Source organism: Tauraco erythrolophus, chromosome 14 (genome assembly GCF_009769465.1).
Source record: "Tauraco erythrolophus isolate bTauEry1 chromosome 14, bTauEry1.pri, whole genome shotgun sequence".
Taxonomy (NCBI): Eukaryota; Metazoa; Chordata; class Aves; order Musophagiformes; family Musophagidae; genus Tauraco; species Tauraco erythrolophus.
The window spans coordinates 11,870,231-11,897,163 of record NC_141478.1 but is presented as its reverse complement, the minus strand read 5'-3'; the positions used below and the strand labels follow the sequence as shown (position 1 = coordinate 11,897,163).

The following is a 26,933-nucleotide window of genomic DNA, read 5'->3' as shown; positions in this document are numbered from 1 at the left end:
GCAGAGTAGCCCAGCTGTTTCTTCATATGCATTAGAAAAGAGCAACATTTCCATTCACAAAGGAACTGGGATCACAAATCACAAAGGAAATTACAGGACCAACCCTCAACTGCCACAGTTTATACTGCAGACACCAGTGTGGCCCTACTGAAGTCGTATTTTTTTCCCCTACACTTTTACATCTAGGTCAGGGACCAGAGACCACTGAAGAGGGTGGCAGTCTCCTGTGACAAGTATGGGGAAGAATGGCTTTCTTCACATGAGTAGAAAAAACAATAAAAATAATAATTAAAAAATAAAAAATTATCCCATTCACTTAGCTGAATTTCAGAAAAGCTAGAAGAGAGACCGGGTTGGCTCTCCTCAGCACCAATTCTAATGACTACCATCCCAGTTGCACCAGGTCATTTTGCTGCAGCTGAGAGTCACTTCCATCAGAAAAACCATAGGCCACACAATCAGACCTGCAAAACTTGACTTGAAATAGCACACCATATAAAGGCAGAAGAGATAACTTATTTCTAGTTTTCATGGACAAACACTTCTGGGTATCAGTATCTTATTTTTGGTGTGAACAAAGCTTTGTCACCATGTGGTACAGTAATTACTCCATCCCTAGAAGTCCTTCATTGAAGATTATCAAAGCCAAAATACATTGAATACTAAGTATATTTACATAATACTTAGAAAGGAAAGATTCCATGCAGTACAGCCTAGCACACATTTGATTTGCCAAATGATGTTATTTCTCTTAGATATGTTTTGAAAACGCATCAGACAGAAGAAGAGGAGATTTATATGAGAAATTCCTTGATCTCTCCCTGCACCTTCCTAAAATGACCCCAGGATACTAGCGTTTACCTCTAGGGGTCCTCTGTTTTCTGGCTCCTGTTTTTTCTGACATACTGCATACATTAGGACATCATTACTTTCCTCCATTCCTCCCCAGGCCTCACTTCTCTATCCCTCTTTCTGGGAGTTCCCCAACTTTTTTCCATTATTTATTCTCTTCCACATACTCATGGCAATAACCTGCATGAGAAGCAGTATTTGTGGATGTTGAAAGACTGGTATCAGATCAAAGTTCCATTCTTTGAGACGACATCTGCTATGTTTGAGATACTGGTGCCTATAACTATTACAGAGATGGTTAGAAAAGTATTAAGTAAAATTCTTGGCCCCTTGCATTGAAGAAAAAGATGGAAGTACCCTGTGTCCTGGGTTTGATCAGGATAGAGTTAACTTTTCATTGCAAACAAAAGGCATAAGCAACAATATTTCCACAGTGCAAAATATTTGTAATGGAATAAACGGCAGCTTTGGGATTTTTGTAAAAGTTTTGTGATCCTACGCTTCCTTTCCATACTGCAAACTGAGTAAATCAACAACTATAACTAATAACTATTCCAATATCAGAAGAAAATTATATCACAAAAATCAAGCACTCCAAATTTGGGAAATACAAGAATTAACATTGTTCATGTAACCTTACTTCAACTTGTGTGTGTGTACAGCAGTGATCTTTCTTTGCATATCACTTTTTTTTTCCTCTTTTAAATACAGCTGTACAGCTAGAAACTCCTATAAAAAGTTACCTTCTTATTGCTGTTGAAGCATTGGCTGTTAAAATCATGTTAGTAGTGGGCATTACAGACAAAGCCTCACAATCCTCATTGAAGACTAAGAATTATAACAAGCCCTCAGATTTTAGGATACTTTAAAAAAGCTGTTTTTTCTTCCACAGGCTTCTTGATTAAGAAAAGACATAAAAAGTTTCAGTCACCAACAGGAGCAATCAGGAAGGGCACAGTGCATTTACTTGAGCAGAACAACTAATCTGTAACTCAAGATTATAGAATACATGTTAAATTTGATAAACTATTCACCAAAGACTTTTTATAGACCAAGAATTCATACCAGGCACTGCCAATGTATTGTTCATGTCTAACAATGCTATGAAACAAACAAATAAACAACAGCATGATCCTCAGAGAGGAATTTTATTGAAATGTGGTTAACTAGCAAAAAACTTCTTGTCAAAATTCTTAAAAAACCCGCCAAATTTTCAGTAACTTTTCTTAAATATTTGTATCTTCTTATTCTGTGGTTTTCAGCAAACTGGATTAAAAAAAAAACAAAACACAAAACCAAACTTGTTCAGTTGGCTGCCACGCGAAGGGAACTGCCACGTTCTGTACCTCAGCGTGATGTAGTTCAGCACAGTAACTTCACCACAGGAGCTGACACACCTGCTCATTGTGAAAAAAAGTTTTCACAAAACCTTTTTTTTCTGGGGGGAAAAAAGAGGTTTGGGGTTTTGGTGTTTTTTGTTTGGGTTTAGTGGTTTGTTTTTTTTTTCATTTAGAAAGTATCTGAAAAAAATCAACCTGCTGTACGCATATTTATGGAATAGATAATGAAAAGCAACTTTCAGGGTATTGGTTATTTGTGAATTGTTTTACAGACTTACTATTTGTGGTCAACAGCCTCCAAATTCACATTATTTCTAGTGCCTAAGTGAATCACCATTCTTTGGAACAGCTGTTCCTCAAACTTGTTTTTCATAGATATGCCACAGTTTTTCACCCATGATGTACAGGGCAAGGTAACTTACACCACTGAAGTCCTTGAACCAAAAGGGTTGTATTCATAGAGTCTGCTGACAAAGTCAGGTCACAAAAAGTTTTCTGCTGCAGAATCGGTCTCTGTTGCAGTAACATACCGCCAAGTATGGCAGAGCCAACAGAGACGCAAGAAGCACAAACTAGACAGATGCTGCAGATGCACTAAACCCAATATCATAAAAAGCTGGTATAGAGAAGTTACCACTAGACTAGGCAAATTCCTATCAGGAAATCAAGTTTTCCCTCTTTTTTTATAGGATTAAAGACTTGTCTGCCATGAAGAAGAAGCAAATACACAGATCCCTCAAGTCCTAGCTTTTTTCCCTCCTCTCTGTCATCTCCCAAATGTTCTTCAGTCCAGCTTCACATAGCAGTAATATTTAGGTTTGGGTGGAGTATATTTTGGTTGCAATGGACAGTCTTTGTCAAAAGTAAGTGTGGAAAAACCAGCAATTGGAATTAATGTTAAGAGGGTAGAAATTATTCTAGTAATGTGATAACTATGATAAACAACCTAAGCCAGGAGTAAAGACACAGATTGGAACAACATCAATTCTGATTAAGATCTGTTTCAAAGGCTGACCTTCATCAGTTGCTGACACAATTCAATGATGCCACAACCCAGGCAAACGACCATCTAACAGAGCAACAGCTGCAGCTGAAGACATTTAAACTCTTGGAAGCACAGCTGTTCACAGATAGAAGGGATCACTCCTTCAATCTACAGAACTACATGTACAGAGGAGCAGGATGGTGCTATTTACTTACAATATAAAATTTCTGGTAGTTCTCAGTCTAGGCATCTTTAAATTAGTCAGTTTGGAATCAGTAGTGTCCCACCTTGTGCCTAATTCTCTTGCAGGAGCTCTGAAAGAAACTGCAGTTTTGACAGTCTCAGTTTGCCCTGCTACTTTGAATGCAAAGGTATTTTGACACTTTCTTTTCTTCTTTTTATAATTAGAAAAACTGACTCATCAGTCCACGTCCACACTAGATGCTCCAGGAATGTTGCTGACAAGCTTGTTCTAAGCCTGCACTTGATATGGTGAATTGCACTCAGATCCCTAGCACTTTACATCGAACTTTCACACTCTTACTAGATTATCAAATTCTGGCCTGAATTTACATAGATTTAGTACGATATCATGGACTTCATTATCAGTAAGTGAGGGAATGGAAAAAGTGAGGAAATGTGGAGGAGATCACTGTAAACCAATTACTAACACAGATTCTCTAGTAAAGACACCCTTTTATTAGCTTCCCACAGTTCAGCAAATGCTTATCTACCATTCAAATGGTAAACAGCTGGAAAACCTCACATTTTTGTGACTAAGTGTTGTCCCTGTCTCTGACAGATGGGTAATAAATAATGCAATCATTACAGAGAATTGCTCTTGTTCTGTATCTACTGGTGAGTTTTCAACTTGCCGCAAACAGCACAGCTTTGCAAGAGAACAAGGCGTTTTTTCCCAATGTTGTTTTGCTTTTAGAACACGTGTAATAATAGGCCATGTAATTAGCTGAAGGTTAGGAAAGGTCTTACTCCAGCTGTTTCCTAAAATCAAATATTAAACACACAGTAGTAATCCAGTAGCATTTCTGCCATATACAGTCTCACATTTCGTTATTTCACATTTGTTTGTACTTATTATACCAACGTGCTTTATCGCCTACTTTGTACAGAAGAGAGCAAGCTACTGAAAAAACGTCTAGTTAAATCTCAAAACTTAAGGCACTTGCAAAATAACATAGAATCACATAACAATAAAGAAGGAATTCACATTAAACCTCAAGTGAAATCCTAGACTTGAAGTATACAGAGATGCCAAGAGTTTACTTTGATAACATTGGTTTGGTTGTGTCTGTGAGAATGTACTACAGACTTTTTATCAGGATTTATCATGATTCTGTTCTTCACAACTTCCCTCCCTATTTAACGCCTAAGATGGCTAACTAGCATTTTGTGCCTTTTGAGTATTTTACTTTACAGCATTAATAATGTTGCAACATAGAGCATGTATATGTGTGAGCCTCATTTTTTAAAATTCCATCACAGAAGCATTCTTACATCTACAGTATACGACAGCGGCAGTACGTATTAATTCTATTTAGCATATTTAATTGGAGAAACTCACAGCTGTAAGTACACGAAGGCACCTAATACCTGGGCCTGTGCTAAAATATTTGTAATATATGCCCATGGGCAGCTGAAGAAATTGCTTCTCTGTAAAGCTTTATTTCACTTGAGGATTTTTGAAATGTTCCTGGTTTATTTTTCTTGTCTCCTAACTGACAACCTCCATACTTAGGTCCCTGTCCGCCTCCTCAAATTTCCCCGGTTCCCTTTCTGAACCGTCTCTCTTCAGTGCTGGCCTCTCTCTTCCTTTGCACGTTCCTGGGAGTGCCCAATCCCATTGTCCTAATTAAATCTTAGTGCTCTCCCGCCTAAAGCATTTTTCCCCAAATTCTGACCAATCGTGCTCTCTCCTCTTCATACAGCCAGCTCACTTTCAGATGAGTTATAGACTGCCTTACGCATGTACGTGTAATGCTACCAACTGCTTAGTGATACTGCAAGTCCTTTCATTATGTACAGGTAGATGTCTATGTAAGACGTTGAGTTGTGCCATTATGCTTGCTACATGTTTTTACTAATCCTTTTAAGAGTCTTTTCTTTCTGACTTTTACTGGTGGAATCTTTACATCAGGAAATGCAGTGCTTAATCCACTGCCGTCTAATGAGATGCCAACAGGTATTTAACAGAAATCTACTAATCATTTCAGCTTTATTGTGGTTTAATCAAGGAGCGCATCTTGTGGTACAAATCAAAGAGAGAACCATATAACTTGCACAATCCAGTTCTTTTCCATGACTAGATTTTAATTAGATATATAAAGAAATGTTTGAAAGAAAATAATTTTCCATTCTCATTCTCCCTTTGTTCAATGACATATACAGGTAGTATTAGCTGATCAATAAAGCCACAGTTTCAAAACTATTAAAAAAAAACACCAAAAAGCTGAAAACTGTCCTCCAAAATTTGCCTTCAGGTGGGCTCCAGTTAAAAGGAACTAAAATTATTTTCTAGGATTAAAAGAGCAGCAGATAGACAGTGTAATAATGTATATATATCATGGCAACAAAGCTTTATTCTGGCTTTACATGTTATTCATAAATTATTTTTATATGGTCCATAAACTGTTTAACCACCAAGTAAATTACAATAATAGCTATGCTCTATTGGTATTAGATACTAGTCCATTAGATATTCTATCTATGGACTTATGTGAAGGGCTAAAAATAACTACCTTTTTAACCACTAGAAAAGAAAAAAAAATAGAAGTAATTTCCATAATCTCATTTTGAATTATATGCAATATTCATACCTATGTATAGCTACAATCTCAGTTAAAAGGTAAAAATGAATATATTTAAAATCACGCAGAAGAAATCACTACATGGCAAGTATTTTGGTAGAAGTAAAATTTGAATACAAACATACAGATCACTTCAGAAAGAGAGACCTTTGAACTTCATACCTGGTAATAAATAAGATAAACCAAATTTTTCTCCTCAATATTTCCTCGTATCAGTTCTATATTTTTGTATTTCTAACAAAAATGTACTATTAAAATACATTTCTGTGACAACATCTTAGGTTATGACAATCACAGTCTGAGTGTCTTGACTTTATCACAAGTACATTCCCTGAAGTTGAGGGCTATCGAGCTATGAATACCAAGGAGACCCATCATAACCATATACTGTGCAAGCTCCGTTCAGAAAGGAAGGATTAATCTGACTCCCATCACGTTCTATCTTTATTCCGTCTCCTTCAAAAGTCAGTATCATTATACTCCATTGTCCTAGTGAAAAAAGCCTGCATGGTTTTACTTTTTAAGTTTATTACTGACTGAGCTAAGTTTTTCCCTAAAATAAGCTATATAAAAAACATTCACTGTAGCTAATTAACAAAAAAAGGAAGTTGTCATACAGTTATCAATTATTTGATAGTTTCGGTTTGTCGTCTTTTTTTTTAGAGAGGGGAGGGGGGGTGTGGTTTTTTGTTTTTTTGTTTTTGTTTTTTTAGTATCTTCTGCATCCTATTCCATTTTCCTGTAGATTTAAATCAGCTCAATATGATCTGGATGAATAGGAGGAAACAGAGACATGAGTGATGTTTAAGGGATCTGTTTTGAAAATTGCTAGGAAAAATTTATTGTCGTCTTTTCAATATGAGTTTAATAACCCATACCAGTTACCAAAACCAAAGACATTCTTACACTCAAACAGACAAAGGACTCATAATTATAGTTTTTAATCTTAAGTTTACAACCTGAAAAGATAAATCCAAACTGAAGTGCCATATTCTTCATGTCTTTTGTTTTTACTGCCTTGTTAGATGAGCTTATTTTGCATGCAAGTTGGAGTGTTTTTCAGATGTCAATGTTGACGGAAGATTTGAACAAACAGTAGCACTTTTCTTGTATCTTTTGCATGCAGCAAAATTCAACTTTCTTCTAATGCTGATTTCTGAGGTCAGGGAACTAAGGATAAGGATTTAACCATGAGAACATTTAGCACTTTCACATCTGCGGAAGTTTTTTCATAGAACCTTTCAATCCCATTTTACCTATAGCTTCAGGGCATTAAAACCCCAACATCTTAGGTTTAAAGTCTGATACAGAGATTTTTATCTTCCTACTGTCTTAAATTCTGAAAGTTCTGGAAGATGTTCTACAGCAAATTTGAAACCTGTAAGGGAACAAGGAGCAGTAGAACGATAGTTTCTTAGCAAATATGTGTTGCCCTGAGGGCAAGCTGGAAAAAACAGAGGTTTTTTTTAAAGTTGCATTCATAGAATCATGGAATGGTTAGGGTTGGAAGGGACCTCAAAGATCACCTAGTTCCAACCCCCCTGCCATGGGCAGGGAAACCCTCCACTACACCAGGTTGCCCAAAGCCTCATCCAACCTGACCTTGAACACTTCCAGGGATGGGACATCTACAACTTCTCTGGGCAACCTGTTCCAGTGCCTCACCACCCTCTGAGTGAAAAATTTCTTCCTTATATCTGATGTAAATCTCCCCTCTTTCAATTTAAAGCCATTGCCCCTTGCCCTATCACTACATGTCCTTGTAAAAAGTCCCTCTCCAGCTTTCCGGTAGGCCCCCTTTAAGTACTAGAAGGCTGCAATAACCAAACCTGGGCAGTATGCATTACAACAGGCCAGCCAGGAGATGAGGAAAGCATGGATCCCTATAGCCATGTTTTCATTTGAACGGACAAAAAGTAATTTCATATGTAAGGGAAACGGGAATAGTTGAACTGGAGGCCTATACACAATTTTCATAATTGGAAGCAAAGTACTTGCAATTAATTTCCACTTTTTTTTTTTCCTCTCCTTCTTTTCAGCATGTGCACTGTAGCAAAGCTGTGGACAACTGTCTATCCAAGCAGGAACCAATGTATGGGTTAATATTTAAACCTGCCCCCTTTATGCTAAAGGATGGCTTACAGCATGTGTATTTTGCAAATTTTCATGTTTCATGTGGTCCTGATACCTTCACACATTTCTTCAAATACAATCTCACCAAAGAAATGTAAAATCACTAGCATTCTAGGCGGACAACTTTAAACAGAAGTGGGTGGGATCATTCAAGGGGTCAGAGATTTATGCAAAGCAATCTGACTTGTATGTGCAGATCAAGATAATGCCCTTTCATTAAAAAATAAGCGGTTGTACTCAGTGTATAGCAAGACATAAAACTGTGATTAAATAAAACTGCAGTTAAAGCATTGTGGAAAAAAGTTATTCTATACTTAGAAAATGTAAAGATAAGAAAGTTATCAGCAGTAATTAAAGATCAACTATATTTTTCACTGACTAAACTTACAGCTAGTGCCTAATTTAAACTGCTTTTAATTTATTCTAAACACAAAACTTCATAAAGTTTTTTTCAGAGCCAAGAGAAATACTCGCCTATGCCTGGACTATGAGTAGCTCCAGCTTTCTGGAACCAAAACCATAGGTATGTATTTTTTCTCCTGTGACTAACTGTCAGAAACATTAAGTTAGCAAGGAAAAAGAAAAATTAAAACCAGTATGGATGTGAAAGTGAAAGCTGGTACTGCACATAACAGACTCAGAATATTCACAGAAACATTTCTACTTGCATCCTATTTTGCTGAGTAAAACACAGATCACCTTTTATCCTCCATTGCTTTCTTTATAATGCACAACAGATAAGCCTTTTGAATACCACAAATTGTTTTCATTGCTATCATTCTGAATTCAGACTGTGGAATGGATCAGAGAACATACGGATATAAATCCGGCGAAGGTACTAGCAAACACTGCAACTCAGATAAATCAGTACCCACTTCCTGTCAGAACGGTGGTCATGGGTTGAGAAGATACAAGTCAAAATGGAAATAGCTGTAACCAGAGTTTACAAGGGTTAACTTAATGAAAGACTCCTCTTTGTGTATCTACTGCAGGCATCCAGCGCTTGAAAGCCCTAAGCACCATACCTTTCATGTCATAGAGGTGCTTATGTTGAGCCTTTTGCTGAACTAGGACAACTAGGCTGAGCCATGGAACATGAGGAACAGCCCAATATGCTGAAATGGAGATAACAACAAGAAAAGTTGATCTACTTTGGACTTTGAGGGAAAACAGTTAAAAAAAAAGAATGCAAAGCATGTGACAAATGGGAATAATCCAAGTGAGCACTGAGAAAGAAGTTAGGGAAGATGTTAGGGAAGGAAATGACTCATTCTCTGAGTTTGTGTATAGGAAAGGCTGAGTAATACAAGGTTGCCTGGTGCCATACACCTTTATGTTCATTTTGGATCATTCCAGTGAAAACTCCCTATTTACTTATGTCCCCCTCACCACAAGGTGGCACATATGTACTCCCCATGACTTTCAACTGCTTTGGCAGTTTACTTTTTGAAGAACTGTTACCGGTTTCTTCAGAAAGGAAGGAGTTGGGGTGGGATAAAAGCAGGGAATGATAAACTGCATTAATATTATCAAGTATAGACAACTAAAGGTAAGTAAACATTTCTTAATACGTGGATTAATTTCAATCTTTCCTTGTTGCTATTATTTACTAAAGGGTCTGAGGTGTATTCACATCAACAGTGCGGAAATTAAACAGGTTAAGGAGCTACTGAAAACAGCTTCAGTATGTTTTACAAATACATTCACCAGAAACTCCAGGGAATCTAAGGGTGAAATGGAACATGGACTTTAGATAGCATACTGGTGCCAAAGATGGAAATAAGCACACAGAAGCAGAAAACCAGGCATATCTACCCGTTGTTTTCATTCTCTGTATTTTAAGCCTGCTGGTCACCCATTGGTTGGTATGCAGTACAAGGGTTTCTCTTGCATTGCTGTCACTTTTCATTCTCGCGTTGTGAGGTTCAAGAACTAGTAACTACGTATGCTAAGGAAAGCTGTTCCCTAGTAGTAACTATTCCTTCATGCTTAGAAAGGTTGTGTTTGAATGTCAAGACTTCGAAACATCCAATTATACGCTCTCATTTGCACCTAGTGGCTGATCAAATAAAAACCTCAGTGCAGTTGTTCCCCTTTTCAAGGCTGTTATATAAAAATATACTGCATGATCTATAATGGCCACAGCACACTCTTCTCCACAATACATAATGGACCCACATGTTTCCTATATCCATCAGAAAGGCATTAAGTAGACTGTGAATCCACCAAACTGCAGAAGAGATCTGAAAGCAAACTGAGATAAGCGTGTGAGTACAAAAGAGAGAAGGAGGAATTTTTTAAGGACATAAAAACGCTGACCTAAATCAAAGCACAGAAACGCTAGCTAGCATGCGAAGCAATTCTATCCACACACCACGGAATATATGTTTTTAGAAAGTAGATTCTTGGAGATTTAAAGTATAAACTATGTACATAGCTCCCTCTGATGACCATTGGACACGATACAATACAAGTCTCTTTTTATTTCGTGCACTCAACTGACAGCTGACTGGTTAAATTCTAATTGCTTCCAAGTGAGGTCAGCAAAGGTATTTATCGAAAAGGACTGAACAACAGGCTCAACACACATGCACGCGCACGCATAAGCACATACACACACCATCTCTCCAGCGCGTTGATTTATGGAAACAATTATAATTCCAGTGGAGTCTTTCTGAGCTGAGAAAGTTTGTAGCTACAGTACAGTGTCTCATGTTGCAAAAAGCAGACAACAGAAATGGAGTACTTGAGTATCCAGCTCTTATCAACAGGAACAAGTAAGTTATCTGTCCTTTACAACAACATTCAACAGTTTCTAATAGCTAATAACTTTTATCTTCTTTTGTATATGCTAGATGCTAAAAAAGCATTAAGAGAACTATTTCTATTAACAAACTCAAAAGGGTAGGAATAAAAATACAAGGGTAAGACTACGAGATCTGTTTTGAAATTTGAACTAGAGAAAAGTTATCTGATAGATTGTGCTAACAGTGAATATATAGATATGAAGTAATCAGCAGATTTTTACTATGCATGAGAAAGTAGTTCAACTGAATCAATAAGGGATTTTTTTAAAGGACTTAAAACTGAAGACAGAACTGTGTTTACAATCAGTTTAAATGTCTGTTTATACAAAAAGTTGTGTGAGAGATATCTATTGTATATACATTTGCATATTTTAAAAAAATCAGCTTAGCATGCCGTACATAGTACTTTTCAGTAGCATAATGTATCCTTGCACGTTTGTAACAATTGAGCATAAAGACTTATACATGCACCTTTTCTCACAGATCTTTTACTTCCAGTGCAAGCAGCAAATTCAAGTAGTACAGAAGGTCACGACAACAAAAGGTTTTATAACTTGTGTCTTTAAAGGATATTCTGACTGAAGAGATATTTAAGAAGCTCTTCTATTTCACCATTAACTATTAAGGAATAACGATCAGGATTCTAGAAGAGGGAATGATCTCATTTAAATGAATCTGTAACTCGTAAAGACAGAAGGCAGGTCGGTGACCTAAGAGCAACAGTCTACTTGAGATTTAATTTTCATTATGTTGTTCATGAACACCCAGAACACTGCACTATAATGCACAAATGGATACTGACATGGATCCTGCCAATTTTGCTCTACAGATCATACTTTTACATTATCTTTCTAATGGGCACTATATCTTTAGCTTGCAATGACATGACTCCAGAGCAAATGGCTACAAATGTGAACTGTTCCAGCCCTGAGCGACATACCAGAAGCTATGATTATATGGAAGGGGGGGATGTAAGAGTGAGAAGACTTTTCTGTCGAACTCAGTGGTATATGAGGATTGATAAGCGAGGCAAAGTAAAAGGGACAAGAGAAGCAAACAACAACTACAGTAAGTAATATTTTTGCTTTTCCTATTTCTAAGTTTTTAGAAATTTACAAATCATTGTTTCCTATTCCTTGATTTATAGTAATTTCAAAAGAATTTTGTATAGTGTACTGACCGTTGTGTAAGACAAATTTTCAATTAATCCTATAGCAGGACATTTGTTATTGATTTCGAAATGCGTCATTTTAAATACTACATTGTAGATCTGCTAATGTATTAGCTACAGCTGGTAACTATTAGCAAACAGAGAGCCTATTTTAACAAGTGAATTAAGGTTGTAAGTATGAAAATGTATAACCACAAACTCTGCTCATAAAATACTTGCGAAACATTAAGCCACGTTTATATAGTCTACAAAGTACCTAAAAGATTGGTGTGTCTGAGTGAACAATTAAAACATATGCAATACTAGAAAGTTTAATGGAAAGAATTATGTAAACTCTCTTGCAAAATCTTTTAGATAGTTTGCCAAGCCAGGAACAAAATCTATTATAGTTTCTGCAGTTCGTTATTACAATGATCATGATGCTGAAAAAATATTCTCTCCCCCTTCTTCCAAAAGCATGACTCATCTAGAGAGAATGGACATAGAATATTTTGCAAAGCTCTACCCAATACAGTTTTTGAACTGGCAAAAGAATTGTTGTACTAATCTGTATTTTTCACGCAAATACCTCTATATATCTTCCATTTACACTTGAAGGCATCAATTTTACAGTCACTATTTTTGCTACTTTGGCATTTAGGTTAATATAAATATGTTGTTTATTTAGAGAAATATGACAGCTACTTGAAAAGGCATTACTTTATTAAGATGCAATAGGAAAATACACAGAATTATATTGCATATTTCATAATGAAATTTAAGGAAAAAGGGCCAGAGACACGCTGGTCTAGTGTTTATAGTCAACTGAAAGGACAAACATATTTCCAAGGTTGCGATTAAATACAGTTTTAATGTAGGTTGTACATATTATTGTGCTTTTATTAATAGCAGCAGCAAAAGCAAGCAATAAATCAAACTTCAAGAACTGTTAGTGTGATTCAGCTTTCAGTTGAAGTTGACTGCTTATTTTCTGTAAGAACAGCACTTTTGCATGCTAAGTGCCTGGCTCGTGGGCTTCAGAATTTATTTTTCACTTCATGACTGCGTGAAGTGCTTGGCAACTTGAGTGGTTAAAACTTCATTCACTAATGTTACTGTATCTTTTAAAGTTTGCTTCCATATGTCTCCTTTCTTCCTACACTATTACTTAGCAAACAACCATATTCCTCTGAAAGACAGCACATGGCCAGCAGCCAAATGTATTATTTGGTCCATATTCAAGAGAATTCCACTAAATTTCAGGAGGACGTTGCCACAATAGAGATCCATAGGGCTAGTTTTCAAAGTGCTCCCACAAAAATCACTGGAAAAAAAACTTACTGACAGTTGGAATAGTGAGCATCCACTGTACCCAATTTTTTCTGTTATTATTTACAAGCACTTTAAAGAGATTATGACAACATATAGAGCTGAATAATTGTATTAATTTGCTTTTTTTTATTTCCACACCACTTAAGTAAAAACCTTATTAGTAATTTAGCATTATTTCAAATTCAAGTAAAGCTGCTCAGTTCTCTGCAGGATCTCATGCTGCTGAAGCACACTAATGACACCCTGAAACATTCTGTAGTGAAACCATTAGAAATATCAGATCATCTTGTGCTAAAGGCAATTCATTTTCTGGTAGTTTCCTGAAAAATTCATGAATATTTAGTGACAGTAACTAACTAGTACAAATTACAGAAAGGTAATCTTGAGTTGTTAAAGTCTTATATTGCAGTGAAAAAAAAAAAATTTAATTCTTTTTCTGGTAAATGCAATGAGTATCGGGAGAAAAACAATCAATACTTGAACGGTTTATCTGGTACCTGATGTGCACTATAAGGAACTATCTCCACTAAATTTAACTAAGGTATGTGGAAAGTGTCTCATCATCTTAAGTCTCTTGCTGTAATTTATGTATTTTATACTAGGAAATAATATCCAAATGCTGTTGTTGGACAAGTAGAATAGGGAAATATAGACAAAGAGAACTGGAAAAATGTGCACACTGATAACTTGGATTTTGTGAGAAACTTAAAAAAATCATTATTATGAAAAACTTCTTTTTATCATACCCTCTATTCAACAGAGCACGTAAGAAGCCCTTTTGAAGATGTGTTTATGACTCTATACTAAAATGGCCATAAAGAAAATAATATGATGTGCGAGGAAAAAAAAACAACAATACAACAACTAATACACTTTCCCTAAGAAAAATTTTTAACATCAGAAGACTAAACAGGCTATTTTTAACCAGGGTCTCTGAAAAATATAATTTTAAAATCACTCCCATTACAAAGATATATTAATCTGGGTGTTCAAATATTCTTGTTCCGTGATTTCCAATTTCAAAAGTCAGTAAAAGGTAAGTCAGACCTGTTTCTCAGGGTGGAATCCCAGAACAGTTGCAGTCAAATTAATCAATGGGTACAAAAAGCATTGCTCCAAGAAGTATCTTCCTTTTTTATCCTAATTTTCCACTTACATAATAAATAACAGGAATCCTTTTCCCTTTTGAATCATAAACATGCGCTACTAAAATGAAAACAAGAAAAAAATCATATTTTTAACTATCATAGCTTAGCTTCATAAAGGAAGCTGCATTGACAGTTTTGCAGACAGAATCAACTACTTGTTTTCAACCATGAATTGTGAAGCATGAATAACGTGAAGCTCAATCTTCACATTGAGAAACGCCTGTAGAACGATAACTTCATCATTGGCAAGTGCCAAAATTCACAGAGCTGCTCTCATCAGTCAAGACTATAGATGTAAGAATGCCAAGACGGTGAGAAATTAGAGTCTTTGTATTTCAAACTTCCCTAGTAAGTTACAGAATATTTTATATATATATATAAATATTTATATAATTTATATATATACACATGAACACACTCATCCCATGACAATAAAAGAAAAAATAATGAGTGTTAAAATTTTCTAAGATTTTAGTTCAAAAGCCACAGTATTAAACATATGTGGACTGAAATTCCATTACAAAATTAAATACTGAACCAAATCCTTACTCATCGATTGTAATTAATCTGTATTTATCATGTTTGTTTCAAAATGCATTAAAAGTTAACTACTTAGTCCAAGAAATGCGTGTGTACTGTTTCAGTGAAAACAAATTGCTGAATCCTGTTTACAACCGTGATGACCTTGTTATGTACCCGAAGAATATTATTCTGTACACATTTCAGAAAGCAGCAGAGCCTTCTGGTGGACACAAAGGTGATAACTCAAGAGTAAACTAAGCAAATCAGAGGACAGTGATCTCCACCAAGCAGAAGAAATCTCTATGCACCTGACAGCTTTGTTTTCATTCTGAAAACTAAAAGGCAGAGTGAGAACTGAGAGTCACATACTGAAAAACTAAAGCAAGAATTAGGAAGCAGGCAAGAGATGAAGTCACCCAGAAAAATCTGTCATTATTCACAAAAAAAAAATTCTCTTTGACAATCACTTATTATACCAAGCCTAAACTATATGCTTTTTATTAAAAAATAATTTTGTATCTTTGTCCCATAAAATAATCTAAGTGGGCACACAAAACAGACTTTTTGAATTCATGACTGTAAAAAGTGAGTGACTGAACAGATCTTGGAGATAATATGGCAACTTCTTAACTCTTTATCTTTGAGAGAAAATAGATCTCTCATTATTGCTTACTCCTCATTTCAGTGTTCATGAATTTTGCCAGAGTTTATTTGATTTTGTTAGAAAAAAGGCAGCAAAAAATCAGAGTTTATTTTGACTGTATTCAAGAGGATTTACAACTACGACTGGATGATGCTTTAGGACTTTCCACGCTCTGTTGCCTTTGGAATCTCATTTTAAAGACTTCAAAGGGTCTCTTAGCTACTAGAAAAGCCTTCCCGGAACTTGAATCCTAAGATGTCTGATCCTATCATAGTCCATGTGTGCTCTAAAACCAGAAAGTGCCTATTTCCTCTTCTTTCCATGGATAAAGCCAAACCAAGTGAAAAAAAAAAAAAAAAAAGATAGTCTAGTAAGATCTTGACACAAAATGGCTGAAATCTTGATTAACATTTTTATCTTAGAAAACAACTTCTATTTTTATCAAAATCCAACAAGTCATAGTTTTCAGCAATGTTAAATGAACTCTAACTCAGTTTTGTTCAAACCTAAACCCTAACTAATGATAAAATACACCTTATATGCTTCTTAAACTTGTTTAGAAATCAAAACTATTTCCAATAGCATTTTATATAGGCTTCTTAGGGTGAAACAAACGTTGGACTACGTATGCTGTGCCACTATGTAAACTTTATCTGTTGCTTAAATACATATTACATAGAGAAGTAAGAAGATTCGGTATCTGAAAATCAGATATTTCAAGGCAGGTATTGATGTTTCAGATTCAGTTAAGTGATATGTGTGTTCCAACCAAACAGAAAGTCTGTCTTTGCAACTGTATTCTTGATTTTTCAAGAGATTGTTAGTTCAACCGATATGTTGGCACTAGGAGAAGACAAACCTTCACTAATGTGAAAGTGCTTTTGCTTCAGATTGATAGTCTGCTAATGTCTTCAACAACAAAAGAAAGATTTAATTCAAATGGCAATAGACATGTATCCTTTCAAAACTTTGGCCTACAGTGCCAAAGATGACTGTCTCCTACAGTGATTAATCAGATTTAAATACGACAGATTGCCCTGCTCCCTCTCTAACTCTTCGTCTAGCACTAGAGGGGTAGGTACCACCTCTCTAGTTTCAGCCAGTAGAAGAGACTCTATACCTGTACCTTATCACAAATCCCAGCTTTTCACATCAACTGCTGATGAAGATGGGTTATCATGCAGATAACAGAAGCAGCTGAGTTATGCCTGTCTTACAGTTTCTATTGACTTTTTCAATAAGAGTGCCCTTTGGAGGATGTGAGGAGAAGGAAGGGGGGAGCAAAGCCTTAAACAAGATTCTTCAGATCTCACGCCACAAAACACAAAGAAAACTCTTCATCATTTCTGAGTTTACCTCCCAAATCTTCATCTCCTTGTCTATTCTGTGGCATTTACCAGCTGAAAACATGTCTAAAGTCAGAACAGTAGCAGTTGATACTCATTTTCTTCTCACTCTGAACACAGAGTGATTGCATAAGCTATGTGAGGAGAGAACCAAACCTCTGGGCTCAGGCACAGGCAGCAGCTTCACAAGCTAACATACACCAACAGGGCTGTGTCTGCTCATGTGTGCTCCAAAACTGAGGTGTGAGTTAAAATCAGTGTGAGCAGTGAAAAACATCTAAGCTGGATCCATACACATTGTGCTTAAACTGATTCATTTGGTCTTGATACACTGTTGTAATTCACTGTGACTTGACAGTTTTTCTGAATCTCTCGATACTGAGATTTATCAGAAATGAGACATGTTACACTTTTATTGAATCGTCAATCAAGTTTGCCAGCCTACTGTAGAAGCAGTTATAAGATACATTTAAAAATATAAATTCCAGCCCCTTCTTCCCCACAGCTTTTTTCCTCATTGTCTGCAATTTCTGAATGTACAAAAAAATCAGTATTGTATCATTAAGTATGTTATTGCTCCATCCTGTAAAAAATGTGCCAAAGTGGCGCTGACCTGAGACTCAAGAGACCTGAGGCTAATCCGAACTTTTAAGCAATTTGTTTACAGACTTTGGGAAAAATCTTGAAACTCTCTGTGCCTCTATGAAAAAGAATTATTCATCTCCGTGTAAAGAGCTTTAAAAATTATTAGCGAAAAAACTTCCTAACATACAAAAGAGTTGTGTATTAACATTATAGGTATTAAATAATTTTATTATAGGATATTAATTGACTAATAGAATATTAACTAAAATAACTGAAGTCAACAGCTAGACAGAAAAACACAGAGCTCAGATGACTCTTAAGGAAGCAATTTTCCATACAGGCAAATAGAATTTGGTAGAAAACTTAATTCCTTATACAGTCAGTCTTGCAAAACAAAACCAAAATCCAGATACCTCCCTTCACAGCTTCCAGTTTTCTGTATTGCTTGAGTAATCTGAAAGTGGTTTTTTTTAGATTTCTAGGATCCTGGAGCATAGAACAAAGCTGGTTTTCCTGTCAGGAAGACCAAGACATCCTAAAGCATATAATTATACTGTTCCACACTACAAGATGTATCAACTAGTAGTATATTTTGGAACACTTTCCTCACCAAAACAGAATAAGTTTAGGCAAATGAAGGCTGTTACTCTTCTTGGGTGGCACACTGCTTTAATTGCATAATTGACTGTCTATGACTATATTTGGCAACTGTATTTCAATTGTCTTTTTTGACCTTTGGCTTTATTTTTAATTTTTAATTCTGGATATGAGCTGACGGAAAGGTCAAGTTAGTGTCTGATCTATGTAATTTAGAAACATTATTAAGAAGAAGTTAACAGGGAAAATTCCTATGACAATAACATAATAGACATTAACAATCATAGCACGGAATTGTCACACTTTAGAACTTTCATAACACATGACATCATTTATACAAACAGAAAAAATTTTTTGTAACAATTGGTGCTGAAAAGTTGGAAGTGGATATTCACAGATGTGGCTCACAACTTCATGAAAGCACACCAAAAAAAGCAATAAAAATACCAATGCAATCAATACGCTCTCTTGACTATTATTTAGCATTTGAAACAAAGAGTAAAACGAGGATTAAATTGTAATGGAATTTTTTTTCTAGTATTCACACACTGCCTAAGACATGAATCTAGTACCTGCATAGTTTATCAACAGAGGACCACAATATTCTAAACAGGCTGAACCAGATGATCAGACAGGTAAATCCCAGTTAATGTCAGCAAAGCTATGTCAATTTATTCCAGCTGAGCATTTGCTCTTTTAAAATTATAGTGGGAATCTGACAATTCAAAACCAGGACGAAATTATTAAAAACTCTGGATATTCTGTTAAAAACACTGACATTTTCCTTCAGTATGCAAACTTTTAACATTAAGCACAGTCAGAACATTGATAGATCAATGCAAAACTATAAACAAAAAAACAGAAAACATGACCATTACATAGCATTTATAACTACAGTAACTCCAACAGGGAGTAACAAACACTTGTCTCCATGACTTCAATCAAAACACTTTTTGAAAACCCCCATTACCTGTGGGTTTTTTTGAAGGCATTTCCTAGCATTAGTACTCCAATCTTTAATAGTATACATGCCTTACCTTATTTCCATTTTTGGTAAACTGACTTGCTTTCTTTTAAATGTGTTAATAGACACTGGGAGGTGCTATAGACTATAAAAAGCAGCTGATCAGACTTGTCCTTGGCTATTTTGATACCCTGGAATTTTGATATTCTCTACCTAGAAGGCAATGTATTTCAAAACAGAAAAAAACACCTGATAACAAGAAGCATATTTTCATTAATAACCTGTACTAATTCTGTAAGTTTTTATTATGACCTGTAAATGCCGAGTGGGATTTGATTTTAAGCAGAAGTAACTGTTTAGAGAAGAAAAAAAAAAAAAAAGAAAAACAACCAAACCACAAAGTAAAGAGAACTTTATGATTGTTAAAGACAAATTATTATAGATGAACATACATATTATCGAGAGCTGAAAATAATAGAGGAGGGGGGGAAATGGTTCACAATCAACATAAAATTTTGAAAAGTTTGCATGAGAATCTGTGCTGACGTCCCAGAGCAGCTCAGCTGAACTAGTGCCCTGGTTCGGTGGCCTGTTTGTGTGCACAGCTGTGAACAATGTAGTGGCAAACGTGAAGTTTCTAGATGTTTGTCAGGTGCATGGAAACGCTCACTGCAAGAGCTTTCTGGCTTCTTGCATAACACACACACAACGTTACATTACGACAATAGATTTGCCCTTTGAGTTGTCTACATGAACTCTAAGGGTGGCAATGTTTGGCTCTCTAGCTAGCCACTAAGCATCTGGATTTGGGAGAAAACGTGGATGTCGTTAAGTCAAGGGAAGAAGGCAGCACAAAGTGATAATGGACTGATTCCATCCAGCACTCATATAGCTTCTACAGCAAAGACCTGCGAAAACAGGAGTTGTACTCCCTGACAGAACCCTGAAGTAAAACAGAAAGGATAACTGAATCTCAGAGAGCGCAGCCAGTACTAGTACAATTGGAAAGTGCAACTTTCAGGAACAAAAGCAACTTCAATGCCACCAGGCTAATTTATTTCCTTTGGAATAGCCTGTGCAGCTTAGGGGCTGCACATAACATACAAGATGATACAAAGAAATCCAAGCAGTTCCCAAGTGCTTATTGGTGAGATTTTACAAAGATTTAGGGAACTACCTATGTAAATCTAACACACAATGATTCAAACAATGGGACTTGCTTGTTAGGGCCACCTCGCAACAAGAGACAGGTTTTCCCTGTGGGAAAGGCCAGTATGAGATCTTCCTCAGCAGCAGTCCTTTATGTTTGCTTATGTAGGGAAACTGCACCTTAGAAGCCTTGAAGCCATCACAGCCATATCACTTTCCAATGCTACCGAAAAAAAATCGTAATACTACCTTTACATAAGGACAGGGACAAATACCTATACCCAAAGTGAGAGTCATCCCAAATGAATTCCCACTCAGCACTGCTGCTTGTATTATTTTAGCACCATCTTATCAACATTGTGCTATAACATAGCACAGAAAGAAATCCTCTCTGCCATGTACTAAGCACATCTCTAACAACGCATGAACTGCAAGCATAACAAATACTCAAACAGTACTCTGGCGACAAATGTTGTTACTAATCAAAACCTAAAGTGGATACAACTTCAAGAGGTGGTTTTCAAACGCACTGACAAAAAGCCATTCTTCCAATTAAAGTAAGGTCCATTCTCCTAACTGAACCTTTTACATGTTTTACTGAGCATGGAGATCCTGGTCAATATTTCCAACAACTAAAAGCCAAAACCAAATAAAAAGGTACATAATTTGCAGGGCAAGCAAGTTCTTTAGAGCACTCTAGAACACCGTCAAGAATAAACAGAATCTACAAGTCAGAATAAACAAAGAAACTTTCTTACACTTTATGTCCAAATTATGATGCCAAAAAGACCAGTCAGGAAACAAATACTACTACCTACCTCATCAGGTAAGGGACAACATAAGACGTGTAGAGAAAAAGCACAATGGGAAACACACAGAGAGCCTCTTCCCTGTAAGGAACCCTCCTTTCTCGCTGCTGGCCAGCAAAAGGGGCTGGCTGTGCCTTTCTTCCTCCCACTTACTAATGTAATCAACTACACAGGTGTTTTGAGCCTCTTGCTCTCTTTCACATCCTGGCTCCCCTACAGTACTGGTACTACGTTCTAGAGTCCTTAGCATTCTGTCTGAGCATCTGTTTCTGCAGTCAGGCAGGAAGTTTTCTTCCTGAGGCTGTAAAAGCCAAACAGCCTGGCATGTTTCCTACCTCACTGTCACTGTAACAGCCATATATGTAGGTGAATTGGTACTGGAGTTTGTAGTTAATATTTACTCATTTAAAGGAAATCAAAAGTTACATTAATTTTGAGAGTAGCCTTAGGAGAGTCTGCTAAAATTATAAAGTAAATGGCAAGAGTCTTAGGCCACTTATAGTCATCCCTTTAAATGCCTCTTAAGTTGAGCAATGAAAATAATATAGCTATTAATAAAACCATTCTTTTAAATTATTATACACGAATTTCAATCAGAATGTTCAAATAAGCAAACTGGTACTCAGGCTACTTGATTATAAATACCGAACTAAAATTACTGAATATGCCTTCATTTCTGACTGCATCTTCATGTGACTTGGGTAATTCACTCTGTATTACTGAACATAACTGTCAGGCAACAAAATTAAAGGGAAAAAAATTACCACATCTTTCAAGGAAACTATTACCACATCTTCCAAGGAAATCATGCTCTGCTAATTTTTTTAGCTAAGTAATCCAGTGTTTTAATCATATTGTTCTAGGACACGTTCTGAATTATTTAATGAGAATTTCTGAAATAGCACTTTCATCCAGAAGGAACACTGGAAGCAAAACCGGTCTATACCAAAATCATAAAACTAGCATTAGACCAAACTAGACCAAAAGCAGAATTTTTCAGGTGATTCATAACATATAAGACATAAACCCCCTAATTTTGTAAGGTGGTAAACAGCCTAGCTGTCATCCAACCAGACTATTTAAGAGAATGTCATGAGTTCCAATGGCTATTGAATTTAAGAAGAAAATGATCTAGTGATAGAAGATACATTTATCGTAAATATTGTGATAAATTATTGGAGAAATTATTCAGAATTGTTTAACATTTGGAATGTAATAAATACCTATCTTTGCCAAAATAAGACTAGATACTAATCCCACTTAGATTAGTATCTAGACACCACAGAGACAATTTTCTAAAAGTGCTGACAAGTTCTCAAGGGACATTTCAAGTTACATTTCAAAATGCAATACCTAAGTCTAAACCCCATAGTATATATGTAGTACTTACATTTCTAAATCACTTCAGATGATATTTTAAAAAATATGCAAGTAGACACTGTTAAGCAATTATGTGAGACAAAACAAATAACAATACGCATATTTTCTGACTTTCTCCTAATCACTTGCAAGTGATCATCTTGTATCCATAAGATACACAATTTTTTTTACTGTTAGGGCTAAATTAAAATGTATGACTGGCTTTACAAAAAAAGTTTTCCCTTTCTCCCTCTTCACATTAGCTATTCACTTTTTTCTATTTGTGATACCATTGTGTTTTGGGGTATATTTATCCAAATATGAGAATATTTAACGAACATTAGTTTTGCACAAATTGCACATGACATAATTATGCTTATTTCCCCAAACAATTTACTATGCAAATTCCAAAACTGGAATGCATTCTAACCTGCCTCGGGGTGATGCAGGAAAATGCAGGATATTTCTGCCTGTATACAGCACTGTCAATACTGAAGATTTTGGATCACAACTTATTATATTGTCTTCTCATTCATACTTCAACAATGTAGTTATGAGTACTTCCAGTTGAACTCAGCTTAGCAAAGCAGAACTGCTACTTATATCTCCTTTTCCATGAGTTTACTCTTTTCCGGCTCCAGACCCCTCACAGTGGGATGGTTTCTTTCTTAGTTTTCTTCTTAAAAGCTATCTGGCAGCTGCATCCCGAACTAGCCTCTGTTAGTGGATTCCTAAAGAATTATATATACATCATGTATTGTAATCACATGTGCTGCAACTTACCTCACAGGTGGTATCATACAAAAAAGCCTGATTTGAGCCCTGTCAGACTGTGCCATATTTATTTCATTAACACAAAGTTCTACATGAAAAAAAATATTTCCTTTTCTGTGTGCATGGTATTTGATTGAAACACATTCTCAACAACAGAGATGTAATCGACATGAGAAAGTAATCACTGAGAAGTACAGCATTAGCTCTTTTCAACATACAGTCAAAATATGACTGTTTTATTCATATTGACTTACTGATTAACTATAGAGAACTATTATTAACAGTCTAAATAGTTGCTTTTAAAAGTAAAAAATACTGCACAGCTGTGGAGGAGTTAAGTCACTGACTAGTGGAAAAGCTATCTAACCCTGTGATTCATTAGGAAAAGTTTGCTCAAGAGTTGAAAGACCCATATTAGGAAAGAGACAAATATATGCTGTTTGTAAAAGCGTGGCTCTACTGAAATCAGTAAGAGTTTTGTTACTGATGCCTATCAATGGCTTGAGGAGTTAACTTAAAAAGATGGCAAATAATAACTATTGCTTCTGCAAATCCATGTGCTTTTACTTTAAGATATGGTTTTATATTGGTAACACAGACTGCACATAAAGAAAAATGAAATTCCTGTTCCGCCATTAATCTCTTCCTGACTTCCAAGTCAGAATGACTTATCTGTATCTTACCAACATCTAGGAGTAATGTTGCTATCTCTATTTATTCTACTGAAGATATAGGCTTAAGAGCATAATAAACCAGAATGTATCCAATTTAGGATATTCAACTTAAAAGACAGTTAGCTATTACTTTTCAAATATATGTGCAAAATTATATTTCTGCATGAAAGATATAAATGGAAGTTTATTCTAAGTTTTTAGGAACTATATTAAAACCACAGATCCACATATCTATACTGTGTAGAAACTGATTGCATTATTTATACTGAACATATTTTTAATAGTAGAATTACAATCTATTTTTGTAAAATTCTTTCTACCATATAACATTTGCATTTGCATATGAATCAAGAATATATTGATAGTCACAGAGGAATTAAGGTGGCACAAAAGAGATCAGGTTAAGAAGAGCAGAAGCACTTTGTTTCATTTTGTGTGGTTGAAAACAATCATCTTCTCAGTCAACTTTGGTACTTTTTCTCCAGTTCCTTGTTGCAATACAGCCGAGGTCACAAATATTTTATGCAAGGAAAGAAAAAGTTTCTTCACTACTTTACGTGCTTGGAATAGCCATAATTGTTTCAGTCAGAGCAAAAAGCATAGCAAATTCTTTACCAAGAACAGGGTTTTTTGCATATATTTTAGAACGTACCACTACGGGTACAGCCAAGCACTCTTCTGGTGTAACTTCACGGTCTTCAAGGCAGTCCTAAAATTTCCTGCCAAGTTCAATGTTACACAGTAACTTTTCCTTTACTTTTATGTTACAAACACTAGGAGAGAGCAGTACCATAAAGAGCAGAAATGATCATAAACAATGCAGAATCAGAAAAGGTCTGTGAACTGAGTCTACTAATCACAAAATTATACAAACTTAATCCAAATCCTCCACAAAATAAAAATCTAAGTGCTGCAAACCCTTTGTTTTCACATATACCTTCTGCTACCCAGCTCATAGTCTAATATTAAAAAACCACTAACCTTTATCTGAGTCCTCTAGTCCTATGAACCTATGGAAGAATTCTCTACCATTTTACTCTGCTTCCTTACAGAGAACATTTTACTCTTCCCTGCTTGAACAGGTCCTAGTTTAAGCCCATTAGCTGAAATGAATGTTCTCAAACATCTACAAATCACAGACCAGCTGTTTTCCAGATTTTAAAGAGGTTCAAATATTCTGCTACAGATTGCTTATGTATTACTTCTATGGAGCTCATCAAAACTTCATGACATCAATACATACAAAAGCAAAATAAGGATTATATGAATCGTAGCAGAGAAATTGAAAAGTGAAGCATTCCAAAGGCCACTGTCTGAAGCTGCTATCAAATGCTTGAGTGGTATGAAATCTTCCATTTCTCTCAGGATGAAGAGAAAAATAAGTCTTTTTCCTTTTGCCAGTGCACTGCACTGTAGTCTATCAAACAGGCTGGTTGATTGTCAGATGGAAATTTGGAATTCTGCCAATATAATAATATGGCTGCCAGGATGGATTTGAATATGAGATATTAAATACTTTCTCAGTCTGATCACAGAAAACCTTATTATAAACAGTGACCATACAGTGATATAGTAGTACCTTTGTGCTCTGAGAGCCAAGAAAAAAAACTACTACAGTTTACAGGCACAAGAGTGCTCACATCCTTCTTTCTGCAGTTCAGGGCCACAAGAAACTTTCCTTGGTAAAGAAAGTGAAGCAATTCCTATCCCATTTTAAACACTTTCCTCTGGTTAATTGAGAGATGACTGTCATGGCATACTGATTTTATTAACATTTTAAAATTTAATTTAATTGTTTTAGGGCAATTTCTGCCAAAATGTTTAAAGAATATTTTTAAGAGGCTTGATCTTCTAAGTCACTAAGGGCTAGGCTTTTAAAAATGTTTCAGTAACTAATGGTGGAGTTAACCAGCCTAAGACAGATATGAAAATCCTCCTTTTAAACTAGCCTGTAGGTGGGCTTATTGGTGATAGTGCAAAGGAACAGCGAACAATAACCCAAGGCAGCTTTCTAACTTCTTAGTTTCCCTCTTATGTGTCCTCTTTATATATCTTTAGCTGATAAAAACAACGACAATTTAACTGAAATAAACATAACTGGACTGATTCACACCTGGGGATATAAAAATAAGAACAAAAGCAACAGGAAATTGGGTTGTGTACAAACCAAAAACACATAATAAAAACATTTTGAAGTTAATAAAGAAGTGTAAAGAAACTTTTCATATAGTTTAGCTAATTCTATGGTCTGTTAACTGTGCAGTACCTTTATCTTTATTGCATGACTTTTTACATTTTAGCTATGACTGATAACTTATCTTCAGAACATAACATCATGTTTTTCTAGCACAACACACTGGAATGTGTGCAGCCCTTAGTTCTAGAGTCCTTCTTTCTACTTGTAGGGTACAAGTAATTTTCACTAAAAAGCTGGGACACTATTTCTGTGACACTTGAGAAATGCAAAGCACAGAAAGGCTGTGGATTCCAGAAAATATTTACATGAAAGTAGTTGAGATAGTTTTCTCACAGACTTCCTGATGTTACACACATGGGCAAAGCTAAGTGTGTGTAAAGCTATACATCATTTGTATATATTTGTATCATTAAACCCAAAATTGTTAACACATGATTTCCTCTACACCCCAGCATTTGAAGTCAAAACTGAAAAAAAACCTGATTTTCGAACTGGATAATTCAGCTGAATTTAAAAAAGCAGACTAACACACAAATAAATTTAAAATAATAGAGAAATTTCGCTACAGCTCCCAAAGAGTATTTGCTTTGATAATAGCAATTGGTCCTGAATCAGACAAACCATTTTCTCCACCGCTGCTGATGCTGCTATTTTTCTCAGATTTGATATGGAATTTTAAATCTAGAAGACAACTAAAAATTAACAGGATGACAGTAACACATTTATAAATACCTGATCACGT

General features: G+C 35.7%; 1 protein-coding gene across 1 annotated transcript in view; it reads left to right on the top strand.

Annotated features, from left to right (window-relative positions):
* Positions 1 to 11,724: 11,724 nt before the first annotated feature.
* FGF7 (fibroblast growth factor 7) overlaps positions 11,725 to 26,933 on the top strand; it is a 28,470-nt gene continuing 13,261 nt past the window's right edge. Inside the window, exon 1 of the mRNA XM_086620480.1 lies at positions 11,725 to 12,010. Within this exon, the coding sequence (XP_086476606.1) occupies positions 11,725 to 12,010 (286 nt within the window). The remainder of the gene's footprint in view (positions 12,011 to 26,933) is intronic.